The following is a 13097-nucleotide window of genomic DNA, read 5'->3' on the forward strand; positions in this document are numbered from 1 at the left end:
AAGAGATTCGGCATTTACAAAATTACATTGATTGCCCCATGGGGGGCGCTGCATCATTCGTGGGGGACGAAAGGTTTACTGTTGCATTGTTTTCTTTCTATAATTGGCAGCCAAGCACCGATCATCGTGTCACCAGAATCATTCAAATGATCGCCTACCCTCAATATTTATTGGAAATTAGCATGAAGCTCATCACTGTGCACTTAACCACTATAAATTGAAGTTATTAAAATAATTTAAATTCATAATAATTTATTGCACATGCCTATGAACTCTTCATACTTTTCCATGTCGTAGTAGGCTAACACATCATTGCGTTTACTGCGACATTATGGTTTTTCTATCAATATTTGCAAATAAAAGTGTTTCCACCTAAGTTTTCGCATAATTTATTTCCCTGGGAAAAATTGTCGAGCATTTTGTTTTGTCGACGTTCGGAAATTTTACGGACAAATTGTGTTTCCATAAGGCCGGTTGTACACTTTTTTATGAGTCAGGTCATTCATCATCTTTAAAATGGTTGGATGGGAACATGGTTAATGTCTTTAATGTCTCACTAAAAAGGCTACATATTATTTCAAGACACCCCATACAGTTTTCAAAGAATGCAGGCGCAGCCATAAACTAGGTGTTCTTCCAATTGGCAACATTTTTCGTGTGAATATTCTAGAATACGCATAAAGAAAATATACACAATTTCCTACCAGTGGTGTTTCCACGAAATTGACTTGTTGCAGATAAAAATCAGTGCGTGATGACGTTTTTCATGATCAATACTTAAAAATATGTATTATGAACCACTAACCTTGTACTTTTTGTCCTCTGTAGTTGTGTGCCTTTGTTTGCTGAAATCCATGCTTTTTCAATGAACATAATCAAATACAACCACCAACTATTTCCTTGTTAAGATTCAATTGGCACATGTGCATTTGCACGGAGTTGCCATCTTAGAACAACTGCAATGAGCAATCTGTGATTGTATATGATTAACATTTATTGTAAAAGTGTGGATTTCACCAATGGACAAACATAGGTACAAGGTTAGCGTATTGACCTTGGACGAATCAATGTGATCAGAGCTGAATTCCACAAAGCCTGGCCTCTGTTATACTCCAATTGTTCACCAGAAGCTTCCTTCACAATGGAGTGGAGTTTAGTCAGCTCAGCTAGTCATTCATCTGCATAAAATGTTTGGATTAAAACCGATAATAAGTTAATTAATAGGATATTTATGGGGGGCAGCTATTATGAATGTAATATTGTACCATCTAAACAACCATGAAATATATTATGCAGAAATCACTCCGTCATTGTCTGGTTGCAAAAACTCTTAATAGTTCGCCTAATTTCAGTTGTGACAAAACAAGCAAGTATAGTGTAGAGAATCAACGTACCATCTAAACCACTGTGAAATATATTTTCCATAACCAGAAATGTTTGACGCTGGTATACGAAAATTAAAGTAAGACGCAAAAACGAAACTTAAGAACGGGACGCATAGAAATAGAGCACATATTGCAGCTTTAACTCCGCATTGTTGGGATGGGCTAGTAAGCAAGCATTTCACGGTTAAGTCTTACACCTGTTGCATTCGGTGCATGCGATTATAAAAGTTGATTTTAGAAAGTTACAGAATGTTCCTTCCTTAGTTAAATGCCACAAAAGAGAACGTCCCAAATAAACAGCAGCTTAGCACAGCAGGTCATGAAGACAAAACACTTGGAAGAAACCTTTAATTTGAGTACTTAAAACTGTAAAATAAAAACAAGCATTTGTGATTTGCATTATATAAACTACATTCACCAGAAATAAGGACACGTTTAGTACAGTTTTTTTCTGAGGTAGAAAAACAATTAAACATGGAGATAAATGTTAAGAATGACATACATTAAGTTATAGAATGCACAGCCATATATATGAAATTCAACTGTAATTCTCAACATTCGACAAGCAACTCAAAAGGGTACACTACATGACCAAAAGTATGTGGACACCCCTTCAAAATAGTGGATTTGGCTATTTCAGCCACACCCATTGCTGACAGGTGAATAAAATTGAGCATAGCCATGCAATCTCCATAGACAAACATTGACAGTAGAATGGCCTGTACTGAAGAGCTCAGTGACTCAACATGGCACCGTCATAGGGTGCCACCTTTCCGACGAATCATTTAATCAAATTTCTGCCCTGCTAGAGCTTCCCCGGGCAACTGTAAGTGCTGTTATTGTGAAGTGGAAATGTCTAGGAGCAACAATTGCAAAGTGGTAGGCCATACAAGCTCACAGAATGGGACCGCTGAGTGCTGAAGCGCATAAAAATAGTTTTGCAACCGAGAAGATACTGACTACTGAGTTCCAAACTGCCTTTGCAAGCAACGAAAGCACAATAACGGTTTGTCAGGAGCATCATGAAATGGGTTTCCATTGCCGAGCAGCCGCACACATGCCTAAGATCACAAGGTGCAATGCCAAGCGTCGGCTGGAGTGGTGTAAAACTTGCTGCAATTGGACTCTGGAGCAGCGAAAACATGTTCTCTGGAGTGATGAATCACGCTTTACCAACTGGCAGTCCAACGGACGAACGTGGGTTTGGCGGATGCCAGGAGAACGCTACCTGCCCGAATGCATAGTGCCAACTGTAAAGTTTGGTGGAGGAGGAATAATGATCTGGGGCTGTTTTTCCATGATTCAGGCTAGGCCCCTTAGTACCAGTGAAGGGAAATCTTAACGCTACAGCATACAATGACATTCTTGACAATTCTGTGCTTCCATCTTCGTGGAAACAGTTTGAGGAAGGTATTTTCCTGGTTCAACACGATAATGCCCCCATGCACAAATCAAGGTCCATACAGAAATGGTTTGTCAAGATCGGTGTGTAAAAATTTGACTGGCCTGCACAGAGCCCTGACCTCAACCCCTTCGAACACCTTTGGGATGAATTGGAACGCCGAAAGAAAGTCCCCGCAGTAATGTTCCAACATCTAGTGGAAAGCCTTCCCAGAAGAGTGGAGGCTGTTATAGCAGCAAAGGAGGGACCAACTCCATATTAATGGCCATGATTTTGGAATGAGATGTTCGACGAACTTTTAGCCATGTAGTGTAGCTTAATCAAGACCACAGACAGTAGCCTACGAATGACAGCATACAGTGACAGGTCCACCAAAGTTGTACAACCGACTTTAAAATCAACCTAGTATAAAAAAAAAATGATAGAGCAATTTAAGAAGTTGAGACATGCACATCATTCACGCACAGCAGACAGAAAGTCATTCAGATGAACAAATGGTGAACAAAATAGCAAAGAAAAACAATCTGATTTTCAAAGTGTTTGAATATCTACACTACCAATGCCAGACCAAATAAGTTGTAATGAATTTGTGATTGTTAAAACGGAGACTGAGAAGTGATACAGTTTGAGAATTGAGTGACTTTGTGAAATGAATAGAATAAAAAGAAAATCTCTCTTCACAAACTGAAAAGTTAACATAATACATAATCACCAAGACATTTTGATTAATGAAGGAATTATTAAAAATGGGTCAAAAATGTCACAGACCAGCTTCCAGGAATCACTGGAAGTCAAACACATTTTCACAGACTTCCAGCAAGAAACAATTCTGTTCCTTTCAAACTCTCAAAACAATATATAAAACACATTATTTTATATGCATGTATACACTGCATTGCGGACAAAAGCACATCAAGTGTGTTCCCAAAAGGTTCCATTCTTGTGAATGTCAGTGAAGCAAAATTTAGCATGTTTACCCCACAAACAAGAAAAGGCTTTAAATATAATTAACAATTGTACAAAATAAAGCTGAAGATATAAAAATAAAGGCCTACACATATGCTATGTAAAATATACACATTCTACTATATGAATAACAAATAAAGTTCCATCATGTACAAAAATAGTTAACATTTTACAACAGCATGGGATTTTTTTGTTTTGTTGACTTAAATCAACTAGTCAAATAAAGATCCATAAAGCTCATGCATTGACTGTGCGTGACTGATTTTCACGTCTCCTTGATGCAATATCAATATCTATAGAGTCTTTACCAACAATGAGGCGGAGGCGTTTTGTTGGTGGAAGTGGAATGAAATCGTCGAACTCTTCATGGTCAGAGTCAGAGACGTCATCTTCATCCTCTTCTTCAGAGGAGGACGAGTCTTCCTCTGTGTCATCATGCATCCCAAATGTTGCTACAGTCGGCCCAAAGACCTCCCCTGCTTCCCGCTCTACTATACCCTTGAAGGGCCCAGTACCATGGTGATACTGGCTGAGCCTCCTGCTGTCCTGCTCACGCTGCAGCTGAATATGCAGTTTGGAGGAGCAGATGTGGTCCACAGGACTGAGGCCGTGTTTGGAGGAGCGGATGTGGTCCACAGGACTGAGGCCATGTTTGGAGGAGCGGATGTGGTCCACAGGACTGAGGCCATGTTTGGAAGAGCGGATGTGGTCCACAGGACTGAGGCCATGTTTGGAGGAGCAGATGTGGTCCACAGGACCGAGGCCATGTTTGGAAGAGCGGATGTGGTCCACAGGACTGAGGCCATGTTTGGAGGAGCAGATGTGGTCCACAGGACTGAGGCCATGTTTGGAGGAGCGGATGTGATCCACAGGACTGAAGCCATGTTTGGAGGAGCGGATGTGGTCCACAGGACTGAGGCCATGTTTGGAGGAGCGGATGTGGTCCACAGGACTGAGGCCATGTTTGGAGGAGCGGATGTGGTCCACAGGACTGAAAGTCCCATTACTCAGTCTGGCTGCATAAGAACTCCTCTTGGTCTTTGCATGATGGTCCTTAACAAATTTCATGCTGGTCTTTGTGGAGCTGGAGGACTTGACAGGGTCTGCATCACCAGGCTCAATCCTACTGCTGCTGCTGTCCCTTCGTCTCCGCAGGGTCAACTTGGGGACACCTGAGTTGTTGTTGGCTAGGATCAGCTGGGAATCATAGCGCGTAATCTGCTGTTTCTTCTTCCCCTTGCCAAGGTGGAGAAGCTTGTCTCCCTTAGACAGGTTGTAGGGCTCATGACCATCAGGCAGGCCTTGCAGCTCTTTCCTGCCATCAGCTATGTCTGTGGTGCAGGCTGTATGGTGCAGGTCTGAAACCTCCTCCTTGAGAAGGGATGCTGGTCGGAAAGAGTGTTCTTCCTGCTTTATCATTTGCTTATATCTGTGACAGTTCTCAGTCTTTGGGCAGCTGATATCCAGGCTTGAGCTGTTCATCCAGTGACTGTCTGTGACACAATCTCCAAGGTCCATAGGCTTGGTCTTACTAACCACACTGCAGTGGATGGGTGGCAAGTTTGGTTCAAGTTTAATGTTGTCAGACTCCTGTGTGCCAACTGATGCTCTGGTTGAACTGCGAGTTCTGTGAGTGCATGCTAAACCATCAGGGCACCTATTAACATCTTTCACTGATTTCTGATGGTTTTCCTTCGCAGTATAGTGCTCAAGATCACCCCTTGTTCCCACCACTTGCACGGGCCCTTTCTTATCCATCTCTCTCTTTTGTGAGACCCTGTTATTGACAAATTCTGTAGGGTCTTTAAGGCACAAACCCATAGCTTCCACCTCAATGGGGCACTTGTGGGCAGTTACCTGACACCTTCTTCCTAACTTGAGCAAAGGCTTTATGGACTTTGATTTTAGCCTCTTTGGCACGTTGGAGTTCTTTGAGTGTCTTTGATTGAACGATGAGGTAGGGATAGGCATTTTGGACAGAGTTTGCCTGCTTAGAGCTTGTGAGTCACTGAGCCTTGTCACACTAGAGCGGGCTGTCCTCCCTACTGCTAAGATGTGAACAGAAAAGAAGAAATAACGTCAGAACAGTCATTCAAATGTTTGAGAAACAGGACAACCTACATACAATCATTGTAAAATTACAATGTATTATAATATTAGTATGCACCATAAAATGTTACAGTTCTTAATACAAGTACAGCATGTCACGTAAGTGTTATAATTGACCAATAGTAGCTCAGGAGTATTTTTTAGTTGCCAGAAGATCTGCATTGACCCTTCTATTTTATTTTTGCACTGACTCTATGCATACTCAAACTGACACACCAACACACTTCATTTGCTCACACACGCGCACTCAAACACAATCATCATACAGTACATGCTGCTACTCTGCTTATCATATATCCTGATGCCTAGTCACCTTACACCTATACATATCTAACCCTAGCACTCCAGTATCCCTACACATTGTAAATGACCTGACCATGGAACTAACACTGTATATAGCTTACTTACTTTCTCAGGTTCTTCTTATTTCTATTTTGTTTTTGTCATACTTGACTTCAATGTTGGGAAAGACTAATAAGCAAGACCGGTATTTCACTGTACTTATGCACATGACAAAAACTTGATCTCGAAAATGTAATCTTGGCCTCCCGGGTGGCGCAGTGGTTAAGGGCGCTGTACTGCAGTGCCAGCTGTGCCATCAGAGACTCTGGGTTCGCGCCCAGGCTCTGTCGTGACCGGCCGCGACCGGGAGGTCCGTGGGGCGACGCACAATTGGCCTAGCGTCATCCGGGTTAGGGAGGGCTTGGCCAGTAGGGATGTCCTTGCCTCATCGCGCACCAGCGACTCCTGTGACGGGCCGGGCGCAGTGTGCGCTAACCAAGGTTGCCAGGTGCACAGTGTTTCCTCCGACACATTGGTGCGGCTGGCTTCCGGGTTGGATGCGCGCTGTGTTAAGAAGCAGTGCGGCTTGGTTGGGTTGTGTATCGGAGGACACAACCCACAACCTTCCACCTTCGTCTCTCCCGAGCCCGTACGGGAGTTGTAGCGATGAGACAAGATAGCTACTAAAACAATTGGATACCACGAAATTGGGGAGAAAAGGGGAAAAATTCAACAACAAAAAATAAAATAAATAAATGCCTTTCTCCTACACACAGGGGAGGAACCAGAACAATCACTAATCAAATTCTTTGTATGTTGGTTATCACAGAAAATGTACTGAATTTCCTGGGGAAACTTCAGTGCAAGCACAACTTGCCCAGCTGCCATAAATGCCTAAATTATCTGTCGTTCACTTAAACAATGGGGAGGAACCAATAAGATAAGTTTCAGGCTACTGGAATTCTTTGTATTTTGGTTGTTGCCCAATGGGGCAACCACAGAGCAGGCTCAACTTGTGTGACTGCTCAATTCACTTGGCCTAGTCTAGGAAATAGGGCAACCATTAATGTCAATCCCTGCTCAACCTCAAAGGTGCACTTACATGGATGTGTGTCATGATTTTCCTGAGAGTCTGGATCCATATTAGAGCCTTCCAACTGACTGCCAGAGCATTTGCTGTCTTCTAGTTTCTTCAGCCGATTGAGACGTTTGTCTGTCTCTCTCAGGCCATACATGCTGTTGATAATTGGAGTGGGTGTAGGCTGTCCAGTCTTCGATTTGAAAGCACCAGCACCTCGTCTGAAGGGAGTAGAAATTATAAAGATGTGAAATCTCAATCCTAGTCAATGTATGACTCATTATTCTACATATAAAGTAACGACAAGTTTGATATTTAAGCAAGAAATTAATGATACCTTTCACATGTGTAACATTCACATAGTTCATTATTTTCCCCAAAGAAGCCATCTCCATAATAACAGGAGATCTCTTCTCCGGGTTCAATATCCCCAAGAACCTTGACACAAGCTGTATCTCGCCCAGTGGAAACAAACTGTAACAACATATACAGAAAAAGGTGTTATTTATTTCCACAATTCACTTCCTTTTTACATATTACCTTTGAGTTGCAGGCATAATTTTTACTTACCTTGCAATTTGGCCTGCAATCTGAAAAACAAGAAAACATTTGTTTAGTCTCTTAATACTGCTATTTTAATTATAGTATACGTGTGTTGAATGAGGCAGATCCAGTTGGTGTCAAGTGCATGGGTATGCATACCATGGTTGATGAAGGCTGCAGGTCCCAGCCACAGTTGAGCACAGTTCTTGCGTGTGGAGTACATCACACTGAAGTCATTTTCTCCATGTCGCAGTAACACACTTTCCTCATTCTGCGATAGCTCAGCGATGCAGCCCACCAGGTATTCTATCTTATCATTGGTTTTCCTTGGGATAATGTGAATAAGGAATATTTGAGTTTGTAAAAATGACTATATACTTAGTGCAACATTTTGTTATAACTAAATGCAGACTACCACAATTGAATTTGGATACTTACCAGTCTTTTGTTGCTACAATTTTGGCTCCATTCTGCTCAGAGGAATAACGATTGCAGGGAAGTATTTCAAACCCACTGTTCGTTGCAAACATTCGTAGGTAAACAAAAACCTGCCAAAACACAAAGAAATAGTGTTAACATTTTCGTTTTGATGGTTCATGCTTTTTGCTCAACAATGGATATTTCTAGATAACTTACATGCTCTTTGAAGAGTTTGCCCTGTGCTTTCGTCTTGTGCGGAAAGTGGTGTCTTGACCAGTCCCCTGCAGTCAAGGCATGGAAGGCCTTCTCAAGGTTGTCATGTTTTTTAAAGCACTCTAGCACCTCCTTCAACTGTCTATGTCGGTCCTTGACAGGTCGAAACCTAAAAGTACACCATAGACAGTCAATTTCGTAACTTTGGCTGCTTACTTATGCCCAAGTCATTATATTACAAATGTGTACAATTGTGAGCCAGGAAGAAACAAACCTCCGATTCATCTTATGGGTCTGGAAGCCGAGGTAGGGGTCCAGAATAAGGCTTGTAGTCAAGTCATCATTCTCACAGAGCTCTTTTGCAGTCATACCAGATGATGGGGTATGACGTCTCTCTGCCTCTAGGGCAGAACTGCTGACACCTGAGGTGAGAGAGGGAGGAGATGAGGAGAGACAAAAAACTTGAACAATTAAACCATTTAAAAATCTGGAAAAACTGCAGTGTAATTTATTTATGAAGCTGAAAGGGGTCATTTATGGTTCTGTAATTGTGTGGTGAGCATTGCCAAAGGAAAGCACTTACGTGGACTACATCTCCTGCTTCTAAAGGAGCCCTTGCTCTGTCGCAGTGACCTGGCCGAGGTTATGGATAGATCACTGGAGAATCTGCTGCCATGCCGCCTGCCATTCAACACCATGTTCTTTGATTCCCCCATCTACTTCATTACGCCAGAGTCAGGCGCATATACTCTAATCTGTGCTTGAAGATCTGCAGAGTGAGGATGAGGGGAGGCTAGCGTGGTTTAATCTTCTGTTGATATAGACAAGAATTTAGCACTATGCATTCTGGACCTAAACAAAGAAACAAACAGGTTTGAGAGTAAAGACTTGTAGGCAATGCACTTGTTGGCTTTGTAAGCAAATAAATTAAGCAGAAAGTGGGGCACCACAAAACTAACAGAGATCCTGACCGGATTGTAGCTAGCTAATTCATGGTTTATCAAATGATGCCATCTTGTGGTTGCTTGTCAACTTTGAGTTTCCATAGCATTGCATTTCATCGTGGTTATTAATTTAGTCTTTCTCGAAAGGCAAAACAAGCAATGCACCTGCAGAAATAGGGTCGTGCTAGCCAGTGTAATGTGGCACAATAATCAATTAACTAATGCCTGAAAGATTATAAATGGGTAACTAACGTTAGGCTAGCATGCCAACACCCCCATGACTCATGAGGTCTGATTTAGAGGCTATGCGTTTTCTGGTTACCTAGCAGAGGTTTCACATCTAATTAAATAGCCAGAAGTTAGGATTACATGCCATTAGTACTAACGTTACTTGCTCTGCTTTTGAAAGTGTGTTCTTCTCACTTAGCTAGCTAAATAATAACAAGCGATTGCTACAGCAAAACATCACAACAACAATTGCTAGCTAGCTTGCTAACGTTAGTAAGCTAACATTGTTCCACAAAAAAAGTCCATGAAATATCAGTAAAAAAAGTGTCGCTGATAAGACCAACTGTCTAAAATACTCACTTTGTTATTCAAGCATTTGTACTATTACGTGATTCACCCTGGAATCCGAGATCTGAACAAATAGAAATACCATTAGTTTAAACGTCAGAGAAAACAAACATTTAAAATTGAAGATGGCGACCAGGCGAAGATTGGGGGGGGGGGGGGGGCTTGTCTGGACATATACACATATACATTGTTTGATTTTACGGCAGCTTGTTAGATAAACCAAGGACTGCATGTAGTTTAATAACTGTTGTATTAGCTAACTTCATTGTTGTAGACAAAAAACATCACAGTACCTGGCGCTTTATAAATGCCATATAAATGTAAATAACATTAGCCTGCGCATTGCTTACTCAAACTTGAAACCCATGAACATTTAAGAACCTTGACGCGCGATTTGATGACGACATTTCCAACAACAACTCAGCTGTTAACCTTGTAAGCTAGCTGGCTAACCAATACTTTCTTTACATAAATTGTTCTTATAGACATTTATTCTCCGTAACCTATGTAATTAAACATAATTATCGACAAGAAAAAACGACCACGGTTGCTAGCAAATAGCTACTTCTCTTCCTTTTGTTGCATACAATCATTACAAGGTACGTGAAATGTATAACTAACTATAACGCTAGCTAGCACAACACACCAGTTGGTATTTAACTTTAGATTAGATTTAGAGCAGATTGAAAAACGAAACATATTTGTTCCATTATTTCGTTGCCACATCGATGACAAGCTCAACATTTACGATGTTGGTGTCATTTGTCTGTCTGTCTACAAGCACTCTTGCTACGGGTTAGCTACCTAGCCAGCAAATATTTCGCAAACGCTCTGTATCGTTACACATTCTGTGGAATATGCGTGTTATGCAATTAATATAACATATGATACCAGTAACCAGACATGTATGCATTGGTTAAATTATTTGGTTAAGAATATAATTTATATAGTATACTATAACGTTAGATGATTACTGACAAACACTTGATTATCTTTCTCAGACTTGGGAAGAACTGGACCAGAATGTATATGGCATAATTAAATCAGACTTATCCTGGTGGGGATTTTGTCCTCCACCAATGAACACCATGTCCCCAAGGAAGAAGCTTCTGGTCCCTGTCAGTAGAAGAAGAATGGCAAAAGCAGGGGATGACTTATTTCCTTTCAATCTTCTGCCGGTGGAATGCCAGCTCCATGTGCTTTCCTTCCTGAGTGAAGTTGACAAGTGCAATTCTGCACTTGTATGCTCCAGTTGGAGTTGCCTTGTGCGATCAGGGAAGCTTTGGAGAGTGGCAGACTTTTCTCGCCGTGGGGTGATCCACCTTGGACAGGAAGGACTGCTGGTGTCCAACCGAGAGTTTGAGCGTTGGAAAGCATGGGTTCAGCACTACACCCACCACCTTATATCCCGTGGGGCAAGCCTGCTCACCCTAAAAGCCAGCTTTGACCTGGGGGACCAGTGCAACAAATGGGGGGAGCTTCTCTCCGACCTCCTGGAAAATGTCCACTGCAGGGATCTCAGTCATCTGGACCTGAACTGGACATTCACACTACTGGAACCACTGGACCTGCGGGTTGGTTCCAATTCCCACCACGACAGCATTACCAAGATCAAGATGGACCAGGTCACTAACTTTCAGGTGTTACTGGGAAAACTTTCTCACAGCTGCCCTCGGATCACCAAGATGCGCCTGCACTTTGACTGGTCTGAGACATCAGTGTCACTCCTTACTCATTTCCAGCACCTCCGTGTCCTTGAACTCAAGTACTTTTGGGTCTTCAAAGGAGTAAGCCCAAGCACTTTGCAGACCCTGACCAAGTCACTGCCCAACCTTAAGTCCTTGACATTGCATATCCTGGTGCCACTCCGAAACCTTGGCATATCTTACACGCTGGAGTCCATGTCTCTAGAGTTCCTGGATGTATCGCCTAGTCGTGGTCTGGTCTTCTCCAGTCTTAATCTGCCAGCATTACGGGAGTTAAGGGCCAAAAAGATTGTCCGCGGCATTACTTTAGACCGTCGAACCAGGCTTAGGATACAGAGCAGATGGCCCTGTCTGTACCAGGTTCTAAGAGAGGGGACCCCCAGGCTACAGGCCCTTAACAATGAGCGACTGCTTCCTGGTTGGAGAGAGCAGAGTTACAGAGAGCTGTCATCTATCCTCCAGCAGTCCTGTTATTGTCTCCAACACCTGGACAGTTGGCTCTGGTAAACAAAATGCTATTACAAGACAGAATCATAAGCTGTTGGAATTCAGTACAGCTTATCAGGAATGCAGCGTAGTTAGGCTAATCAGGGTCCATTCCAATGGTGGCTGGAACGTTTTAGCTTATTCCTTCACCATTCAATTGCACAAAAGGATTGTGTATTTGATTTTACCATCCATCAGACATTTTTAAATGTTTTTCTTAACTTATTTCTTAGTTTACTGAAGAAGCTGAATCAATCATAATGTTTAATTGGTCCAATATTTCTCTAAAAACAATACACATACTGTATATACAGATTTCATATTTCATATGCTGTTCTTGAGTGAAGGAATATAATGAGCCTTTAGATCTTCCACGATAAACATTTGCATTGATTCCTTGTGTGTGATATTGAAACAATAGTTCTCTGTCAAAGTAATTGTAACAAATATACATTGAATGTTCAGAATTTCAACTTATTACACTCAATGGAAAATTGCCTTTGTGTGAAATAACAGGTTTACTTGACATGTTGTCAAGTATTTTTGGGGGGTCACTTGTTTGTAGGGTAAACAAACGCATATGTATTACTTCAAGAATAGAATTAGTGATGCTGCAGTGCCTCGCTTAACCATGAGGTCCTTATCCTTAATGTTTTTGTTTGACCATGAAGATTTCTCTCAATAGGTGTAATTTGCAACTGAACTGGTAAAACATAATCTGCGCTCTCATTAATTAGTTTGTAACCAGTAATGTAGTTAGGCCTATTTATGGAGGGTATTAGATAATGACATTCCAACAAATCATTGAATTGTATCCTGACATTTCCTTTTTTGTCATTGTTTTGTTGATATAAAACTCATTTGCTGTGATTTTACAATACAACGGATCCATTAAAGGACCCATGTAAAGTTTTTGCTGCTCTATTTATGTTATTTGGTGTTGGGGGGAAAATCACTTGTCGCAGATCCAATATCCTAGAACGTTCC

General features: G+C 41.7%; 2 protein-coding genes across 3 annotated transcripts; one reads left to right on the forward strand and one right to left on the reverse strand.

The window, feature by feature from the left end:
• Window positions 1–1716: 1716 nt before the first annotated feature.
• kmt5b (lysine methyltransferase 5B) lies at window positions 1717–10137 on the reverse strand. Of its 2 annotated transcripts, none has more exons than XM_029634242.2 (10): window positions 9931–10137; window positions 8982–9167; window positions 8673–8820; window positions 8402–8567; window positions 8204–8313; window positions 7925–8091; window positions 7793–7812; window positions 7560–7696; window positions 7247–7443; window positions 1717–5801 (listed from the first exon to the last, which is right to left on the reverse strand). In XM_029634242.2, the coding sequence occupies exons 2-10, from the start codon at window positions 9112–9114 to the stop codon at window positions 3991–3993; spliced, it is 2889 nt and encodes a 962-aa protein (XP_029490102.1). In that variant the 5' UTR covers window positions 9115–9167; window positions 9931–10137; the 3' UTR covers window positions 1717–3990. The 2 variants fall into 2 exon arrangements, with proteins under 2 accessions (XP_029490102.1, XP_029490103.1); XM_029634243.2 differs by having other exon boundaries at window positions 8982–9209.
• A 186-nt stretch (window positions 10138–10323) lies between these two features.
• On the forward strand, window positions 10324–13022 carry si:dkey-12e7.1 (uncharacterized protein LOC557553 homolog). The gene is made up of 2 exons (XM_029634245.2): window positions 10324–10517; window positions 10920–13022. Exon 2 carries the CDS (start codon window positions 10998–11000, stop codon window positions 12129–12131), a length of 1134 nt encoding a protein of 377 aa, XP_029490105.1. The 5' UTR covers window positions 10324–10517; window positions 10920–10997; the 3' UTR covers window positions 12132–13022.
• Window positions 13023–13097: the final 75 nt, after the last annotated feature.

Source organism: Oncorhynchus nerka, linkage group LG25 (assembly GCF_034236695.1).
Source record: "Oncorhynchus nerka isolate Pitt River linkage group LG25, Oner_Uvic_2.0, whole genome shotgun sequence".
NCBI classification, from domain to species: domain Eukaryota; kingdom Metazoa; phylum Chordata; class Actinopteri; order Salmoniformes; family Salmonidae; genus Oncorhynchus; species Oncorhynchus nerka.

Excerpts from the sequence above, each read along its gene's own strand:
- kmt5b (XM_029634242.2), bottom strand. The coding sequence starts at position 9,114 with ATGGGGGAATCAAAGAACATGGTGTTGAATGGCAGGCGGCATGGCAGC. Across the intron at positions 7,813-7,924 it reads TGCAGCCTTCATCAACCATG|ATTGCAGGCCAAATTGCAAG; the intron begins GTATGCATACCC and ends CTTGTTTTTCAG. Across the intron at positions 7,697-7,792 it reads ATTGCAGGCCAAATTGCAAG|TTTGTTTCCACTGGGCGAGA; the intron begins GTAAGTAAAAAT and ends ATGTTGTTACAG.
- si:dkey-12e7.1 (XM_029634245.2), top strand. The coding sequence starts at position 10,998 with ATGAACACCATGTCCCCAAGGAAGAAGCTTCTGGTCCCTGTCAGTAGA.